Genomic DNA, 18,482 nt, shown 5'->3' with positions numbered 1-18,482 from the left:
CAAGCCATTTCAGAAGTCTATGCACAGGCTACTAGGAAATTCATGGATCCAAGAATAAGAATTTCTAACGTTTTTAAAAAACTCTGAAGACAGGGACTATGTCATATGCCGGGCACAAAGTAAATGCTGAGCAAACTCATTAGCTTGAGCTTAACCTGGTGCCCCTAGAACACTTTATTACAAAAAAATTTAAAAAAAAAATTTTTTTTATTATAGCATTCTATAATTCAGTATTTAGTACAGCATTTAGGACTTAGCACATGGCAGTTACTTAACTGTTCAAAAAGTTTAAGTCTTTTCATCACAACTGTTACAGCACTATTGTGAGCACTCAATGAAGATTTACTGAGTGTTATGGATTGTACTGTATCCCCTCAAAATGTGTGTCAATTTGGCTAGGCTATGATGCCCAGTATTGTGTGGCTGTCCAACATTTTGTGATCTAATGTGATTATCTCACATGTTGTAAATTTTAACTCTATTACGTTAATGAGGCCAGATTAGAGGCAGTTATGTTAATGAGGCCAGATTAGAGGTAGTTACATTAATGAGGTAGGACTCAATCTACAAGATTAGGTTGTATCTTGGGTCAATCTCTTTTAAGACATAAAAGAGAGAATCGAGCAGAGAGGAGAGGGACCTCCTACCACCAAGCAGGAAGAGCTGGGAGTGGTATGAATCCTTTGGACCCAACGTCCTGGTGCTGAGAAGCTCCTAGACCAACAGGGAAGATTGTTAACAAGCACCTTCCCCTGGAGTTGGCACCCTGAATTTGGACTCGTACCCTCCTAAATTGTGAGAGAATAAATTTCTGTTTGTTAAAGCTATCCACTTGTGGTATTTCTGTTTTAGCAGGACTAGATAACTAAGACAATGAGTGTTTAATTTCCACGGCCAAACAGACCTCCAGTATATACTGGCTGGCACTTATGAAAACATAAAGCTGCAAATTCATTAATTTCAACCTTGTTTGTAGTTCAAATAAAGGTAAATATTTAAATAAGACTGCTTATAAATGCAAATGACTCTGGGATATACTGATCTAATTCCCACATTCCTTGTAACAGGAAATTAGCACCTCATTATATGCTGTCCTATTTTTAAATTAATTGTACCGCATAATTTAGAAACTTTACCTACATATAGACTAGCTGGTTAGGAATCTGTTTTAACTAGGCCTGTTTATATTGACATATCTTACTACTTCTCCTAGGTTCTATAAAGTTGTACATCAGATATATGAACTGATAATAATTCTTGTTAAATGGATTAATAATTACATAATAGCACACAGAAAACACTAATTACCTCTGTAAATAAACCATATTAATTATCTATCAAATACAAATGCCGCCAGACGTTGGTCTGAAACCAATTCGACAATGCCCTATTGCAATTCTGTAAACGTGGACTCACTGAGAGGACACCCAAGTGTACCTCTCCCCACCAAGTATTATACCTGTCAATAATACACAAAACCTATCACTCTTCCTTCACTTAAAATGTTGTATTAGAAGAAATCACATGCTTTTCTTTACTGGGGTTCAGAATTCCCTTTAACACATGAATTTCTGCTTGATTTCTAACACCCTGCTTAGTTCTTTCTAGATTTCTTTTTTTGTCTTTAGAGGAAAGGTAGTAGAGTTTTTAATAGTCACAAACCATACTGACAAATATATTTACTTGCATATCTGTCATCCTTTCTAAAGCGTAATCTCTAAGACGGAAACTTCCTCATCTCTGTATCTTGGTGGATACTCAACGATGTGTACTGAACTAAGGGACAGGTATACTGTCACTCCACCTTCTCTTGTCTGGCTAAAAAGCTCCGAGTTTTTAAAAGTTATTACAGCGTCAGGGGCCATGTCTAAAACTTAGAAAACATTTATTAGGGATTTAACTTTTTTTTTTATTTCTTTTTTTGGAAACCCTAGTGGCGTAGTGGTTAAGTGCTATGGCTGCTAACCAAGAGGTTGGCAGTTCGAATCCACCAGCGCTCCTTGGAAACTCTATCAGGCAGTTCTACTCTGTCCTATAGGGTCGCTATGAGTCAGAATCGACTTGACGGCAGTGGGTTTGGTTTCTTTCTTTCTTGTCTCATTCTTTTACTTGATATATCTTTGTGATCATACCTATCTAGAAACATTAGGCATTTGTTCTTCAGGATATGGACTAGCTTTCTTTCGTACAGAAAAACCCAAACATCAGTCAAATCAATAAATCTACTTATGGAGAGCCTACTATGTTGAAGCAGTATGCCAGGTGCACTGAAATACTTGAAGGTGTATGTGCCAGGTCCTTATTAACAAGACAGACACAATACGAGAAGACTAATGCAAATGAGAATACAACCGAGGATCAGTAACGATACAACTCTAAAAGATGCCATATGTACCTCTTACTCCCAGTTGTAAAAACCTATGATTACTGATCTTAAAGAAAGCACTATATAAATGCTAGAAGAATAAACTCCTGTACTAAAGGTAAGATGAAACAACTCAAGAGTCTGGGTTCCTCCATCCAAAGAAACACACTAGCAGGCCACCCTGTTTCTCAATGGAATTATATCCACAGGTATAGGGCATCAGGATTCTAACACATATTTGTGGGGGACACAATTCAATCCATAACCAGCCCTTTCCTGGTGAAACACCAATACTACTGGATTTTCTTGTAGGTACATGCAAACTATATTTTATTTAAAAATATATATATTTTATTGAATTCTTCGTGAAAGTTTACACATTAAATGAGGACTCCATTTAACAATTTATATACGCATTGTTCAGTGACACTGGTTACATTCTACATACTTATGTCTTCCTCTGCAGGCTGATTACAATGTCTCCACGAGGTTCTCCACTACCAAGAGCTACAGCTCTCCTAGCAGAGTTGTGGAAGGATAAAACGGATGAGAGAGCCTGTCAGGCTTAGGGAATGGGTTACCCTCAGACCTGGCCTACTCTCGCAGCTGCACTCCCTGCTTGCCATACATAAAAGTAATGGTTAAAGGAAAAAGAGTTAAAAGCAGATAACAAATTAGCTAACAATCAACTAGAAAAAGATACCTTCTGAAGAATGAATAAAATCAAACATGTTACGAAGACTAGGCTGACTTAAAAACCAATTTAAAATAAGATAAAAACACACACACTAAAGAACAACAACACAATAAAAGATGAATGATGAAAGCAGGATAAAGGCCAGGAACTAGCATGACCCCATCAAGGCCCCAGACACCAGCAGGCACATCCAAGGCTTTCCTCTCCAGGAGATTTTATAAATGAATACTGGAAATATTAAGGCTTCCATGCAGAAAATATGAAGGCAGAGACCCCCAAGTCTCTGCTGGCTCGCATTCACACATCCTACCATTTCAGGAAGTGGCATATGATCAAGAACCGATGCTACTGAAGGAAGAAGTCCAAGCTGCACTGAAGGCACTGGTGAAAAACAAGGCTCCAGGAATTGACAGAATACCAATTGGCATGTTTCAACAAACAGATGCAACACTGGATGCACTCATTCACCTATGCCAAGAAATTTGGAAGACAGCTACCTGGTCAATTGTTTGGAAGAAATCCGTGTTTGTGCCCATTCCAAAGAGGTGATCCAATAGAACGCGGGAATTACCAAACAACATCATTCATATCACACCCAAGTAAAATTTTTCTAAAGGTAATTCAAAAACGGTTGCAACAGTAGGGAACCACCAGAAATACAAGCTGGATTCACAAGAGGGCGTGAAACAAGGGATATCATTGCTGATGTCAGATGGATCTTGGCTGAAAGCAGAGAATACCAGAAGGATGTTTACCTGTGTTTTATTGACTATGTAAAAGCATTCCACTGTGTGGATCATAACAAATTATGGATAACATTTTGAAGAATGGGAATTCCAGAACACTTAATTGTGCTCATGAGGAACCTTTACATAGATCAATAGGCAGTGAAAACAAGACGATGCCGCATAGTTTCAAGTCAGGGAAGGTGTCCGTCAAGCTTGCAGCCTTTTACCATACTTGTTCAGTCTGAATGCTGAGCAAATAATCAGAGAAACTGGACTATATGAAGAACAGAGCATCAGGATTGGAGGAAAACTCATTAACAACCCATGATATGCAGAGGACACAACCTTCCTTGCTGAAAGTGAAGAGGACTTGAAGCACTTACTGATGAAGATCAGAGACTACAACTTTCAGTATGGATTATACCTCAATGTAAAGAAAACAAAAATCCTTGTAACTGGACCAATAAGCAACATCATGATAAACAGAGAGGAGGCTGAGGTTGTCAAGGATTTCATTTTACTTGGATCCACCATCAACAGCCATGGAAGCAGCAGTCAAGAAATCAAAAGACGCACTGCATTGGGTAAATCTGCTGCAAAGGACCTCTTTAAAGTGTTGAAGAGCAAAGATGTCGCCCTGAAGACTAAGGTGTGCCTGACCCACGCCATGGTGTTTTCAATCGCATGATATGCATGTGAAAGCTGGACAATGAATAAGGAAAACTGAAGAAGAACTGATACCTTTGAATTATGGGGTTGGCAAATGGTATTGATTATACCATAGACTGCCAAAAGAACGAACAAATCTGTCTTGGAAGAAGTACAGCCAGAATGGTCCTTAGAAGTGAGGATGCTGAGACTTCGTTTCAAGTACTTTGGACATGTTATCAGGAGGGATCAGTCCCTGGAGAAGGACATCATACTTGGTAGCGTGGAGGGTCGGTGAGGAAGAGGAAGACCCTCAATGAGATGGAATGCCACAGTGGTTGCAACAATGGGCTCAAGCATAGCGATGATTGTGAGGATGGCACAAGACTGGGCCATGTTTCATTCTGCTGTACCTAGGGTCGCTATGAGTCGGAACTGACTCAATGGCACCTAACAATAATTACCCTGTCACTTGGCTTACCTCTTGACTCTTAATAATATGTTTTGAGGATGACAAGTTCTGAATTTTAATTTAGTGAGCTTTATCAATCTTCTCCTTTATAGTTGGTGTTTTTATGTCCTATTAAGAAACCCTTCTCTGTCCCAGGGTCATGAAGACTTTTTCCTATATTATGTCCTAAAAACCTTGCTTTGTGTATCACATTTACAGCTACAATCTACCTGGAACTGATGTTTGTATAAGGTGTTAGGTAGAGTTCAAGTTTCCCTTTTACCCCTGTGTATCTCTGGCCTAGTACCATCTACAGAAAAGACTGTTCTATTTTCATTGCTCTGCAGTGGTACCTTTATAATAAATCAAGTATTCACATATGTGTGGCTCTATTACTTACTTATTCTGTTCCATCAGTTATTTATCCAGGAGCCTCTAGGTGGCACAAGTGGTCAAGTGCCTGACTACTAGCCAAAAGGCTGGTGGCTCGAGCCCCACCCAGAGACTCCTTGGAAGACAGGCCTGGTGATCTGCTTCTGAAAGGTCTTGAAAGCCCTATGGAGCAGTTCTACTATGCACACATGGGGTCACCATGAGTCAGAATCCACTCAATGGCTACTACTAACAGCAGCAACATGTTAATTTCTGAATCTTTATAAATAAATCTTGGTATCTGGTAGAGCCAATCCTTCCTACCTGTTCTTCTTCTAGTTGTTAGTTGCCGTCGAATGCTTAACCATTCGCCTCTCCCTGGGCCTCCTTAGAGTGCCTCGCTATTCTTGATTCTTTACGCTGTCATACAAATTTTGGAATTAGCTTGTTGAGTCCCACCAAAAACAAGCAAGCAAACAAACGTACAACTTGTTGAGATTTCTATTGGATTGAATCTATAATATCAATTTGAGAAAAAGGATACTGAGTCTTCCAATCCATGAACATGGCATATTCTTTTATTTAGTTAGGTCTACTTAATTTGTCTTAATAGGGTTTTATAATTTTTTACACAGATGTCTTACATACCTTTTACTGAATTCATTACTAAGTACAGTAGCCCTCCCTGATCTGCCAGTGAATGCCTGAAACTGTGGATAGAACCGAACCCTATATATACTACATCTTTTCCTATACATGCGTACCTACGATACAGTTTATAAATTAGGCACAGTAAGAGATTAACGACAATGACTAATAAAACAGAACAATTATTAAGTAAAATATGGGTTACCTGAACACAAGCACTGCGATACCGTGACAGCTGGTTGATAACCGAGACTGCTACTAAGTGGCTAAGGGGCACTTAGCGTATACAATGTGAATACGCTGGACTAAAGGATGAGTCACCTCCTGGGCGGGACAGTTCAAGATTCATCATGCTACTCAGAATGGCACACAATTTAAAACTTATGAACTGTTTGTTTCTAGAATTTTCCATTTAATATTTTCAGACCACAGTTGACCACGGGTAACTGAAACTGTGGAAAGCAGAACTGCAGATAAGGGGAGACTACTGTATTTAATGTTTTTCATGCTATTGTAAATAGTATCTTTTTAAACATTTCCACTATTTGTTGCTGATATATAGAAATGCAATTATCTTTATATATTTATTGTATATCCAGGAATCTTGCTAAATGCATTCTTATCATTTATCTGTAAATTCTTCTAAATGTTCAATATATACATCATATTATCTTCAAATAAAGTCAATTTCTGGCTTTCCAAACTTTACTTATTTGTCTTATCTCTTTGGCTAGTATCTCAAGTATAACACTGAAAAAGTTGTAAAAATGAACGTATTTATCTTATTCTCAATCTCAAAGGAAAAGCTGTCAACATTATTCTACTGTGTATATTGCTGTAGGCTTTTTGCAGGAATCCTTTTTCAGGTTAAGAAAAGCCCCATCTTTTTTTTTTTTTTTTTTAAATTATGAATGGATGCTTAATTTTATCAAATTACACATTCTGCATCCATGTAGGTGATCATATTGTAGTCTCCTTAATTATTATAGTAGGATGAATTACATTGATATTCAATTTCAAAGAAACCTTGCAGTCCTGAAATAAATCCAACTTTGTTGTATTACCCTTTTCATATGCTGCCGAATTTGGTTTTCAAAATACTGTTCAGAACTTTTGCATCTATGGTCATATATAAGGGTCAGTCTATAATTTTCCCGTCTTGGGAAATCCTTAGCAGGTTTTGTTATCAAGGTTATGCCTGTCTCATAGAAGCTGGAGAGTGCTCTCTTTCTATTCTCTGGAAGAATTTATGTAAGATTGGTATTTCTTCCTTAAATATCTGGTAAGGTGCACTGGTGAAGTCATATTAGCCTAGAGTGTTCTTTATGGTAAGGGTTTTAATTACAGTTTAATTTTTTAATAGAGGTCTATGCTTCTAGTGTCAGTTTCAATACAGTGTATTTTTTTTAGAAATACGTCCATTTGAAGTACTGTATTTTTACGCAAATGCATACCTTCTACATTTGTTTGCCAACTGTACCGTTCCCCCACAAGGTATTTTCATAAGTGCTACTATGCCAATTTTTTTTTACATGTTGCTGTAAAAAATAAATAAGCACAGCATGCTTACAAAAATACCTCAAGGGGGAGGGTGCCATTGGCAAACATGTACCAAATACCACAATGTCATGGTCACGCTACCTAAGATGAGTGTTTTAGGCTCCAAGAAAATGTTTAGTCTGCTACCGGTCATTTTCCCCTACAGGTATCAGTCTATGGAGGTAGTGTGCTTACTGCTCTTTACAGCTGCTGTCAACTTACAAGCAACTACAAACAGGCCCAAGGATGGGTTAAGCTCTAAGGTCAACCTTGGCTGTTCCCAAATGAGGTAGGCGGCCCTCGCAGTCACTGTGGGAAGTGCCCCATTAAAGTGAATCCATTGCTGTCACTGCCCCTACCATACTGCAGGATATGGAAGGAGGGACTAACTATCCAGAGCTTGGATCTTTTAAGCAACAGTCTCTGGGTGTGTCCTACCCAAGCTGGATTATCTCCGACAGTTATATCTAGGAAAGAGATTCTCACAGCTCAGATTATAAATGTATAATATAATAATTTGAGGCAACAAAACCTAAATGGTCAAAAATAGGTATAAAATGCTGGCTTAGGAAGAGACCTGACATCTAAATACAACATGTGATTACGGATCTGGGGGTAAAAAAATGCTATAATGACATTATTGAGACAATTGGCAAAATGTGAATATGGACTATACATTAGAGAATAATGCTGAAACAATGTTAAGTCTCTTGAATTTGATAACTGTACTTTAAGCACCTAAGAAAATGTTCTTGTACTTAGGAAATATATGTAGAAATATTTAAGGGTAAGAGATCATGAGGTCTATAATTTACTCTCAAATGGTTCAACAAAAATGATAATATGTATGCACAGACACATATTGAACGAGACACACACAGACACAGACACAAATCTGGCCAAATATTAACCATTGATGAGTTTAGGTGAATGCTAAACAAGAAACTTCATTTTAAATTTCTATGTGTTTGACAATTTTTCAAAATAAAAAACGCTTTGTTTTTTTTTTGGGGGGGGGCACCTGGCTTAGGAGTCTAATGGGACTATAAAAGCAAAATAGTCAAAAGCAGGGATCATACTGATGGTTTAGAAAGCCAGGAAACCAAGGTCCAGAAAAAATGGTGGAGGTTAACTGAACGGCTCAGAGTAGTCCTCTCCAGGCCTGACGTGCCAGGAAGAATGCACTGTGTAGATGAGCAAAGAGCCAGAGGAGGCCAGAGCTGGCCCGTTTTTGATAGTAATTCCATTTGTGGGTATTTAACAGCTGTCAACAGAGAGAGGTCATGACAAAGAAGGCTCCATCCCTTTGTATCCATTTACTGTCTGAAGGATGTGTAGTGATGTCTCCTTTTTCATTTCTGATATCAGAAATTCATGCTTTCGGTCTTTATTGATCAGTCTCATTTATCATTATTATTAGTCTTTTTCAAAGAACCAATTTTTGCCTTGGATGATTCAACTGTTGTGTGTCTTTGCCGGAATTCTCTTCATGATTAACTCTCAAATTCCAACTACACCTTTGACAGAGTTTCCAATAGTCTAGACCACAGGCCACCAGCTTCATTATCACTTGGGTACTAGTTAGAATACAGACTCCAAGGCCACATCCCAAACACCCTGATCATATTTCTTAGGGCCCAGGAATCTGCATTCTAACACATGCTAAGAGATTCGGATGCATGCTAAATTTTGAGATATAAGTTTTGAGGTAGGTCGCAAAAACTTTTCCAATGCTTATATATATCCTCAAGAAAGAGGAACCAACTAATGAAATTCTACGCAGGCTGAATTTTTAAAAAATTTGCTTTTTAATCATAGAACCATGAATCAGAAGTCGAAGTAATTCTTAGCCCAGCTCTGCTATTAAACATGCTTAAATAATTTCAGCCATTAGTTATCTTCTAGCTATAAAATGAGGATGTTAAAAGGTAATTTGTACAGTTACTTCCCATTTAACATTTCATGAGTCTACGATCAGTTGAATGGGACCCTGAGAGATCACCTGGCCCAACTCCCCACTCTGAGGCAGCTATCATTTTCCTTTCAGCAATGAGCCATAAAGAGGTATTCTCAAAGAATGATAAATAGTGAATAGCAGAGATCTTCCTAGGCGCCAAAATTAAATTTACAGGCTGACAGAATACGGGCCACAAAACCTTTCCTTGGGAATGCCAGCTCATTAGTGAGAAACAAGGAAAAGAAAGATGGAGGGTCTATTCCCTCAGGAGACTTTTCGCTGTAAGTCAAATTACTATTCTGATGACTCTCACATTAAGTAGGGGCCACTTCGATAAAAATTACAAAAGCAAAATATAATAACATAATGCAAAATACAGACAGAGCATACAATTTGAGAATCATGAGTAAATATACTGCTATTGTGCCCTCGGCACACTTCCCTGTCGGCATGAAGAGAAATTAGCTAACGCTCGAAAAGCTTGGACAACGCTGCCTGATGGTTACTCGACTCTGACCACCTTCAAAAAAAAAAAAAATTCAACAATACAAACCAAAAAAACCAAACTCGTTGCCGTCGAGTCGATTCCGACTCATAGCGACCCTACAGGACAGCGTAGGACTGCCCCATATGGTTTCTAAGGAGTGCCTGGCGGATCCGAACTGCCGACCTCTTGGTTAGCAGCCGTAGCACTTAACCACTATACCACCAGGGTTTCCCTTCAATAACATAGATAAGATTAATGGCAGAGATAATAAAAAAAATCCTAAGTAATTCTTTTTAAACCACTTTTAATCTGATAGATATGCGGTACCTTTTAATATACAGATATCTATACACACACAGGAAACCCTGGTGGCGTAGTGGTTAAGTGCTACGGCTGCTAACCAAAGGGCTGGCAGTTCGAATCCGCCAGGCGCTCCTTGGAAACTCTGTGGGGCAGTTCTACTCTGTCCTATAGGGTCACTGTGAGTTGGAATCGACTCAATGGCACTGGGTTTGTTTTTTTTTGGTTTTATACACACACTAACTAGTAACTAGTATATGGGTTTATACTGAAATAACACATCCGTCATTTCTTCACCAACTGTCATCCTCCACAATCACTCTTTCTTCCGAGCTGCTACTTCCTCATATTACAGGTATGTTTTTCCTATAGACTTATCTCCATGTCTTCCCATTCTTTAACTGTGAGATCAGAATTTGTAGGAGGAAGTCATGTACATCACAATTACCACAGGATTCTACTCAATCAACCGTCCTGGGGACTTTGACTGTTACTGAAACATCACACTGCAACCTCTTGGCCTGGGGACTCCAGTGGCCCCAGGACTGATTTCACTGCCATATACGAGCCTTCTCCTACCAAGATATTCCTACTGACAGTCTTTAATTTTGGGGGGGGGGGGCAACCCTACTTTCACTGCTGATTTAGGTCTATTTCAACTAGAATTACCTGTCACTTTGGTTATAGCTGGGTTCAGCTGGTTTACCGCCACATCACATTCTTTTGCTGTGAGGTAAGTAACTGTCTGGTTGTCTGTCTATCTGTCTATAAAGCTTTAAAGCTGCAGAAAAACTGCTTGGGAAAAAGAATTTGGGGAGTCCCAAATTTATATAGTTTATAAAATCAATGCAAAGGAGATTCATATTAGCTTCTCTCCAAAGGCAACGATTTATATAACTTGTCACAGACTTACTGCTATTTGTCTGAGAAGGAACAGCACCGGCCTTCAAACTTGACTCGATTTAAAACACAAATGCAGTTAATGTTCTTTTCAAGTTAACAAATCATGCACAACCAAATATAAAAATAATTAAAATTTTAAGACAAGCAAAATGAGACTTTTCTTTAAAAAAAGAGAAAGTAAAAAAATACAATTAGGCAGGCAACGAGTCAACTGCTCAATTTGAGCTGTCACTTCCCTCTCCAGTGCTTTCACTTACCTTTTTTGGCTAAAATACTCTTAATATGTAAACTACTCCAGTAAAGACTCTGAGTCTTCTCTTAACATTTGCAGAGATCTTTAGGCAATAGAAATTACTTCCAGACTTTCATACAACAGAAAAAAGGAATAAAACATCAGGGACTTAAAAAATTAACAAAACTAAATTGGGTAAATGCATATGAAAAGCAGAAGCAAAGAATTGAGGGTCCCAATTTTAAACAACTTAGAAATATTTAAATAGTAAAAAGTAGTTATTCTACGATTTTTAGGCGCTTTGTTAGGTGCTAGACTCTATTTAAGAGTACCGAGTGCCAGGTACTACGTTAAGCACTTTGAACTTTTCTCATTTAGAGTCCTCACAGTCCTACTGATGGGTGTTACGTGTATTTTAACCTACAGAAACTAAGTAGGAACAAAGGCCCAGGTCGTTTAGTAACTAGACAAAGTCACACAGCTTAGAAAGTGGAGAAGCAGTGGAGAAGCTAAGCTTTCAACTCTGCTTTATTTAACATCAAATCTCATGCTTTTCCCATAGATGACGCAGACTTTAAGCATCAAAGTAAACTAATGCAACTTGTTTTCCCCTTTTTGTACTTTAAAAAAAAATATATGCCATCATTTCGGGGGTGGGGGGGCTTAAGCTAAACGTGACTTCATAAACAAATCATTGGTGAAAGGGAAAAACCACATCCAGGGTAAAGTCGTAAGTTAAAGAAACCTTTTTCTGAGCACTTCCTGAAAGAAAGAAAGCAGCAACTACAGCGGACTGGGTACCGACTCCTACACCAAGTGTTAGGTTTGAAACATCTTTTTAAAGCAATAAATGCACCTAAAACAAAAGAAAGAAAACATTTTATAAATTCACCATTTGCAGAAAGTGCTATTTTAACACCAGCTATCCAAGGATACCTCTTTTACAGAAGCGGGCATACTGAAAAATGTTCATCTCTGGCACAGCTTTTTGATGGAAAGGAGGTAAGGAGCATTTAATTAACTTCCTCATAGGTCATTACCAGAATCAATGCTTTGCTAAATTTTTAAAAAATCATTATTTTATTTTAATAATATTTACAGTACTGAAATTATGCTGGTGAAAGACCTTGAAATGGATTGTTATCGTCTTTCTGCATTACTAACATGATTCTTCATTTATTTTCAATATTGTTTGACATTAATAGTAATTTTTTTTTTTCTCAGTTTAAGGAAATGATACAACGAATCATAAACACATTTAGGGCTCTTTGTCACATGGTTTCCATTACATTGTTTCATGAAATGTACTTAATAGTTTCTAAGGAAAAAAAAAAAAGCTTACAGATAATCATGGAACAACCTAAAGCTTTTAAAAAGCTGATTTGAAAGCCAGTAACTTTTCCGTATTTATCCAAAAATTCTTCTGTGTGTGCAGAGCACAATCTATACTGATAATGCCTTTAAACACAAGTATTGCTCACATTTTTTTCAAACTTGAGCATATGAATGGAAGGAAGGAACAAAGGAAGGGAGGAAAGAAAGAGGGAGAGAGAGGAAAAACTCCTATCTTGTGTTTGTCCGCGGCAATTTCTCAGATTAATTCTTAATTTTTTACCAACAGCCCATGACACCGCCTATCACAGACTGTAGTCTCCCCCATGGTCTTCACCAAAGAGAGATTCAGGGCTGAATTAGAGACAACCCCCTCTGCCAAGTGACATTTTTAAGGAAACTTTTCATACACTGGAAACCCTGGTGGCGTAGTGGTTAAGTGCTACAGCTGCTAACCAAGAGGTCGGCAGTTCAAATCCGCCAGGCGCTCCTGGGAAACTCTACGGGGCAGTTCTACTCTGTCCTATAGGGTCGCTATGAGTTGGAATCGACTCAATGGCAGTGGGTTTTTTCATACACCTCCACATTTCAAGGGGGTGCCACAAGGTCCCATCCCTTTGTACTGAGTCTATTTTTAACACCTCTGTTGGTGTTGCATCGTGGGTGATGGAAGTTTAACACCAAGGGGTCGGTGGTATTTAGAATCACAACTAAACTCCTTTCCATTAAAAATGGACAGTTCTCAGTAATGGGAATTTGTTTCTGTATGCACATGAAGTGACGTCTTAATATTTATTTGTCTTTGATATTTTTAAAATGTAATTTGACAAATATTACTTAAGCTTCTGTGTCTAAGTAGAGTGAGGCTATGAAAAGTTAGTATAAAAAAAAATACTGGCAATACATTATTTTCGAGGTCCTTCTACACCGTTGCTTTTTGTGCACTACTGCAGCAGATGAGGTCAGCTTCTAGGGTAAACACAATTGTACATTATAAAAAAGCTCATCTGTTTTTCCGAGAGTCAAGTTCTTGATCTGGAAACTGCAGTGTAAGACATAGCTGTTTCTAGGTAATTTAAAGAAAACAAAAGATAATATTATGAAAGAAGGGCTTGCCATTAAAAAGCAAAAAGACTGAATGGCTAACTATGCAAGTCTTCACTGACAACTAGAGAATGGCTGCTGTAGGTCACCTCACTAAAGGTTCCTTCCTTCCCTCATTCCATCAAATTCAGCAAATACTACAGAGTGCCTACTATGTGCTCAATATACAGTGAAAAAAGAACAGTCCTTCCCTCAAGTGAAAATCACTGTAAATGTTCAGTAATTAACCAGTTGTGTGGCTCCTTTACTAGTTTTTGAATATATATTTTGTACATTAAAATTATATTTAATGAGTAAAAATTCATTATCAGGACATTACTAATCTGGGTTACAAAATATTTAAATAGAATGAGTATGAGAAAAAGTGGCAAACTATTTTATAGGAATCAAAATTCAGAATGGTCTTTTCCCAATCCGTCCAAATCAAAAAATGCTTATTATAGGAACAATTGCTACCCAATTTCACACTACGGAAAAAAATCACGACAAACAGGGTATTCTTCTGGAGAGGAGGAAGGTGGGCAGAGAAAGAGAAAAATGAATAAATTCGCACATTATGACACTCCACTTTAATAGTTCACTACATATTAGTAATAATATCTAGGGAATATGCTCCTTAACAAATACTAAGACACATATATTGACTCTCAACAATAAACTGCTCTCAAAATTTAAATTCACTGAGATGCCAAGATGCTTAGCATTTATATTTCAATATATATGTCTATTCCTTCTTCTTTTTTTTTTTTTTTAACTATTTCTTTCAGTTACTGAGTATCATGCCTGCCAACAAGATATAAGATGACTACCCCTAACAATCAAGATGAACCTGTTGCTTCTAACGGCTTACATCCAGATGAATACAAAATTGCTGCCCTTATTTTCTACAGTTGTATCTTCGTAACTGGATTATTTGTTAACGTCACTGCATTGTGGGTTTTCAGCTGTACCACCAAGAAGAGAACCACCGTGACTATCTATATGATGAATGTGGCATTATTGGACTTAATATTTATACTGACCTTACCCTTTCGAATGTTTTATTATGGAAAAGGTGAATGGCCATTTGGAGAGGCCTTCTGCCAGATTCTTGGTGCTCTCACAATATTTTACCCAAGCATTGCTCTATGGCTTTTTGCTTTTATTAGTGCTGACAGATACATGGCCATTGTGCAGCCAAAATACGCCAAAGATCTAAAAAACACATGCAAAGCTGTGCTAGCATGCGTGGGAATCTGGGTAATGACACTTATGACCACAATCCCTCTGCTATTTTCATATGAAGACCCAGATAAAGCCTCCAACCCTGCCACCTGCCTGAAGATTTCTGACATTATCCACTTAAAAGCCGCTAACATGTTGAATTTCACTCGACTGATTTTTTTTTTCTTGCTTCCTCTGTTCATCATGATCGGGTGCTACTTGGTCATTATTCACAGTCTCCTGCACGGTAGGACATCTAAGCTGAAACCGAAAGTCAAGGAGAAGTCTATCCGAATCATTATCACTCTCATGGTACAGGTGCTTGTCTGCTTTACACCTTTCCACACCTGTTTTGCTTTCTTAATGCTGGCAGGGGAAGCAAATAGTTACAGCCCCTGGGGAGCCTTTACCACCTTTCTCATGAACCTCAGCACATGTCTGGATGTGATTCTCTACTACATTGTTTCAAAACAATTTCAAGCTCGAGTCATTAGTGTCATGCTATACCGCAACTACCTCCGGAGCATGCGCAGAAAAAGTTTTCGATCAGGTAGTTCACGGTCACTAAGCAACATAACCAGTGAAATGCTGTGAATGATACCAAAGTTTTTTTTTTTTTTTTTCCCCTCCAATCTCTTTAAAATTCACTTTACAAATACTCTAGGTCGAAGGATATTCTGTGTGACATTATCAAGTCCTTTCTCTCCTGGAAAAAATAAACTTTTAAAAACTCTTTTGTGAGATCTTATTATTGTGGGAACATTCTTTTTATGAACAAATTGTTTTTATTTTTAAAAGAAGTGGCTTAAAACACTGGATTGAGGTTAGGTTACGGGGGATTTGGAAGGAAAGAAGAAAACCAACATATCGTGGGTTCTACTGCTAGATTCTTTGTGTGAGTTTATTTAATCTCTTCCACTGCCCTATGAGGTATAGGGTACTCCAACTTACATATGAGGTTCACCTATAAACTGAGATCAGGAAATGGAATTAGAGAGAATTAACTTGCTCAAGAACACAACACACCCAGTAAGTTGCAGAAGTGGAATCTCTACTTTGGTCTGTCTGATGGCAAAACCCATGTCATTCCCACTATTTCAGGGTGTTTGACTGTATCTCAGAGGAGTATGACCTTTACTCAGAAATGAATGAGGGCTCAAAGGTTTTTAAAATGAAGATTGGCATAGCCAGACCTGTATTTTAGAAAGATAACTTCCGATAGCATTGCATGGAGTGCCTTGAAATTGACAGGGAGGCTAGTTATTTACTATAAAAATCTTTGCAGAAAAATATTAGAGTTTGGCCTAGAATAATGATGGTAGAGGAGAGGACGGGCTGAAGGAATGAGTTATTTAGGACGTGGAATTAATAAGACTTGGCGCCCTACACCACTGATGAAAAAAGAGAAAGATTTCCAGCTTGGATGACTGAGTAGACGTAAATGGCATTAACTAAGAAAAGAGTAGAGAAGGAGGAGAAGGTATGGAAAGACAGAAGACCAGAAGAGATGAGAGCTTCCAAACACGCTGAGTTTTTTCTGAATCCAGATGTTATTAGGAAATATGATTCTAGAAAAATCAGAAAGGTAGTATGGACTAGAAATAGAGAATTAGGAAACATACAAGTGTTAGCTATAGTGGAAATCATGGCAGTGGACTAGACAGCTCCAAGAAACCACCTAAAATAAGCCTGAGAAAAGAACTACAGACCGTAACTAAGGTCAAAAACAGGGCTTCCAGCTGGGTCGGTCAGGTTTGAACCCCTGCTGAGAACGTTCATTTCTACCCCGAGACACTGAATCAGAATCTACAGTTTAACAAGATTCCCAGGTGATTTTTATGTACATATCTACATTTTAACAAAGTCTCATATATACATAAGACTCACCTGGGAATCTCGTTAAACTGTAGATTCTGATTCAGTATATCTAGGGTGAAAATGCAAATTCTAAGCAGGTTGAACTGAAACTACCAGTTTGAAGCCCTGGTCAAAAAAGACCAGGAGAAAGTAGTGTGGTAGGACTCAAGGAACAGGTTGCTTCATGAGATAACAGGGAGTCAAAAGCATTTGATGTGCTACTGAAAGGTCAAAATGGGAAGACTGGAAATAAAAATTAGCTGGTTACTGGTGACCTTTGTAAGAGAAGTTTCAATAGCAGTGAGGTTAAAGAAAAAAGAGATAAAAACCATTTGATAAAATCCAACACACTTTCTTGATGAAAACCCTAAAGAAGACTGGAATAGAAGGAAATGATTCTGGGCATATATGAAAAGCCAACATTATACTTAATGGAGAAAGACAGAGCTTTTGCCTTGAAATCAAGAACAAGACCGGGGTGCTTGCTTTCACCACTTCTTTTCAATATTGTATTAGAAGTCCTAGCCAAAGCAATGAGACAAGAAAAAAGAAATAAAAGGTACCCAGACTGGAAAAGAAGAGTAAAATACCGAAGAGTCCAAAAGAAAACTCCTAAAGCTAATAAGGAATTTAACAAAGTTGCAGGATACAAGGTCAACAATCAATCATTTGGGTTTCTGTACATCAGCAATGAGAAATGTGAAACTAAAATTAGTCGAACAAGTCCATTTACAATAGCATCTAAGAGAATAAAATACCTAGGAATAAATCTAACCAGGGACATGAAGGACTTACACATGTTCACTGACTGGAAGACTAAATATTGTTAAGCAATCTATAGATTCAAAGCAATACTGATCAAAATTCTAACAGTCTTCTTTACAGAAAGAGAAAAACCAATCCTCAACTTTATATGTAATGGCAAGAGGTTACAAATAGCTAAAACAATGTTGAAAGAGAAGAACGATGTAGGAAAACTCACACTTCCTGATTATAAAACATACTGTACAGCAACAATAATCAAAACAGACAAATTAAATACACCAATGGAACAGAATTAAGAGTCCAGAAATAAACCCACACATCTATGGCCAACTGACTTTTCACAAGGATGCTAAGCTCATTCAATGGGAAAAGAAGAAGCTCTTCAATAAATGGTGCTAGGACAACTGGATTTCCACATGCAGAAAAATGGAACAGGAACCATGCCTCACACCATACACAAGAACAAATTCAAAATGGATTAAGGACCTAAATATGCAAACTAAAACCATAAAATTCTTAAAAGAACAAGCAGGACCAACATTGCCAGGCCTAGCTTTCAACAGTCGATTAGCTAATATAATAACAAGAGTATAAACAGCAAAAGACAAAATAAATAAAGAGGACCTTATAAAAATTAAAAACTTGTCCGTCAGAAGACTTTAGCAAAAATGTGAAAAAATAAGCTATTGACTGGGAGATTATCTTCAGAAATCATGTATCTGACAAGAATCTAATAACCAAAATACATATAAAAAACAACTTAACAACAAAAAGACAAATAACGCAGTCATAAAATGGACAAAGGACGTGAATAGACATTTCACCAAACAGGACATTCTAATGGCCAACAAACACATGAAAAGATGTTCAGCATCATTACCCATCAGAGAAATG

The 18,482-nt window shown here is 37.7% G+C and overlaps 2 protein-coding genes across 2 annotated transcripts in view; one reads left to right on the top strand and one right to left on the bottom strand.

Annotated features, from left to right (window-relative positions):
- Nucleotides 1-18,482, bottom strand: part of UBAC2 (UBA domain containing 2) — a 209,249-nt gene that overhangs the window by 147,080 nt on the left and 43,687 nt on the right. The gene's annotated exons all lie outside the window — the stretch shown is intronic.
- GPR18 (G protein-coupled receptor 18) lies at nt 12,042-15,586 on the top strand. The gene is made up of 2 exons (XM_049867699.1): nt 12,042-12,329; nt 14,531-15,586. Exon 2 carries the CDS (start codon nt 14,565-14,567, stop codon nt 15,558-15,560), a length of 996 nt encoding a protein of 331 aa, XP_049723656.1. The 5' UTR covers nt 12,042-12,329; nt 14,531-14,564; the 3' UTR covers nt 15,561-15,586.

Source organism: Elephas maximus, chromosome 23 (genome assembly GCF_024166365.1).
Source record: "Elephas maximus indicus isolate mEleMax1 chromosome 23, mEleMax1 primary haplotype, whole genome shotgun sequence".
In the NCBI taxonomy this organism is placed as follows: domain Eukaryota; kingdom Metazoa; phylum Chordata; class Mammalia; order Proboscidea; family Elephantidae; genus Elephas; species Elephas maximus.
Note: the sequence above shows the minus strand (reverse complement) of the source record. Positions and strands in the feature narration are given on the sequence as shown.

Coding starts and splice junctions, on each gene's coding strand:
- GPR18 (XM_049867699.1), top strand. CDS start 14,565: ATGACTACCCCTAACAATCAAGATGAACCTGTTGCTTCTAACGGCTTA.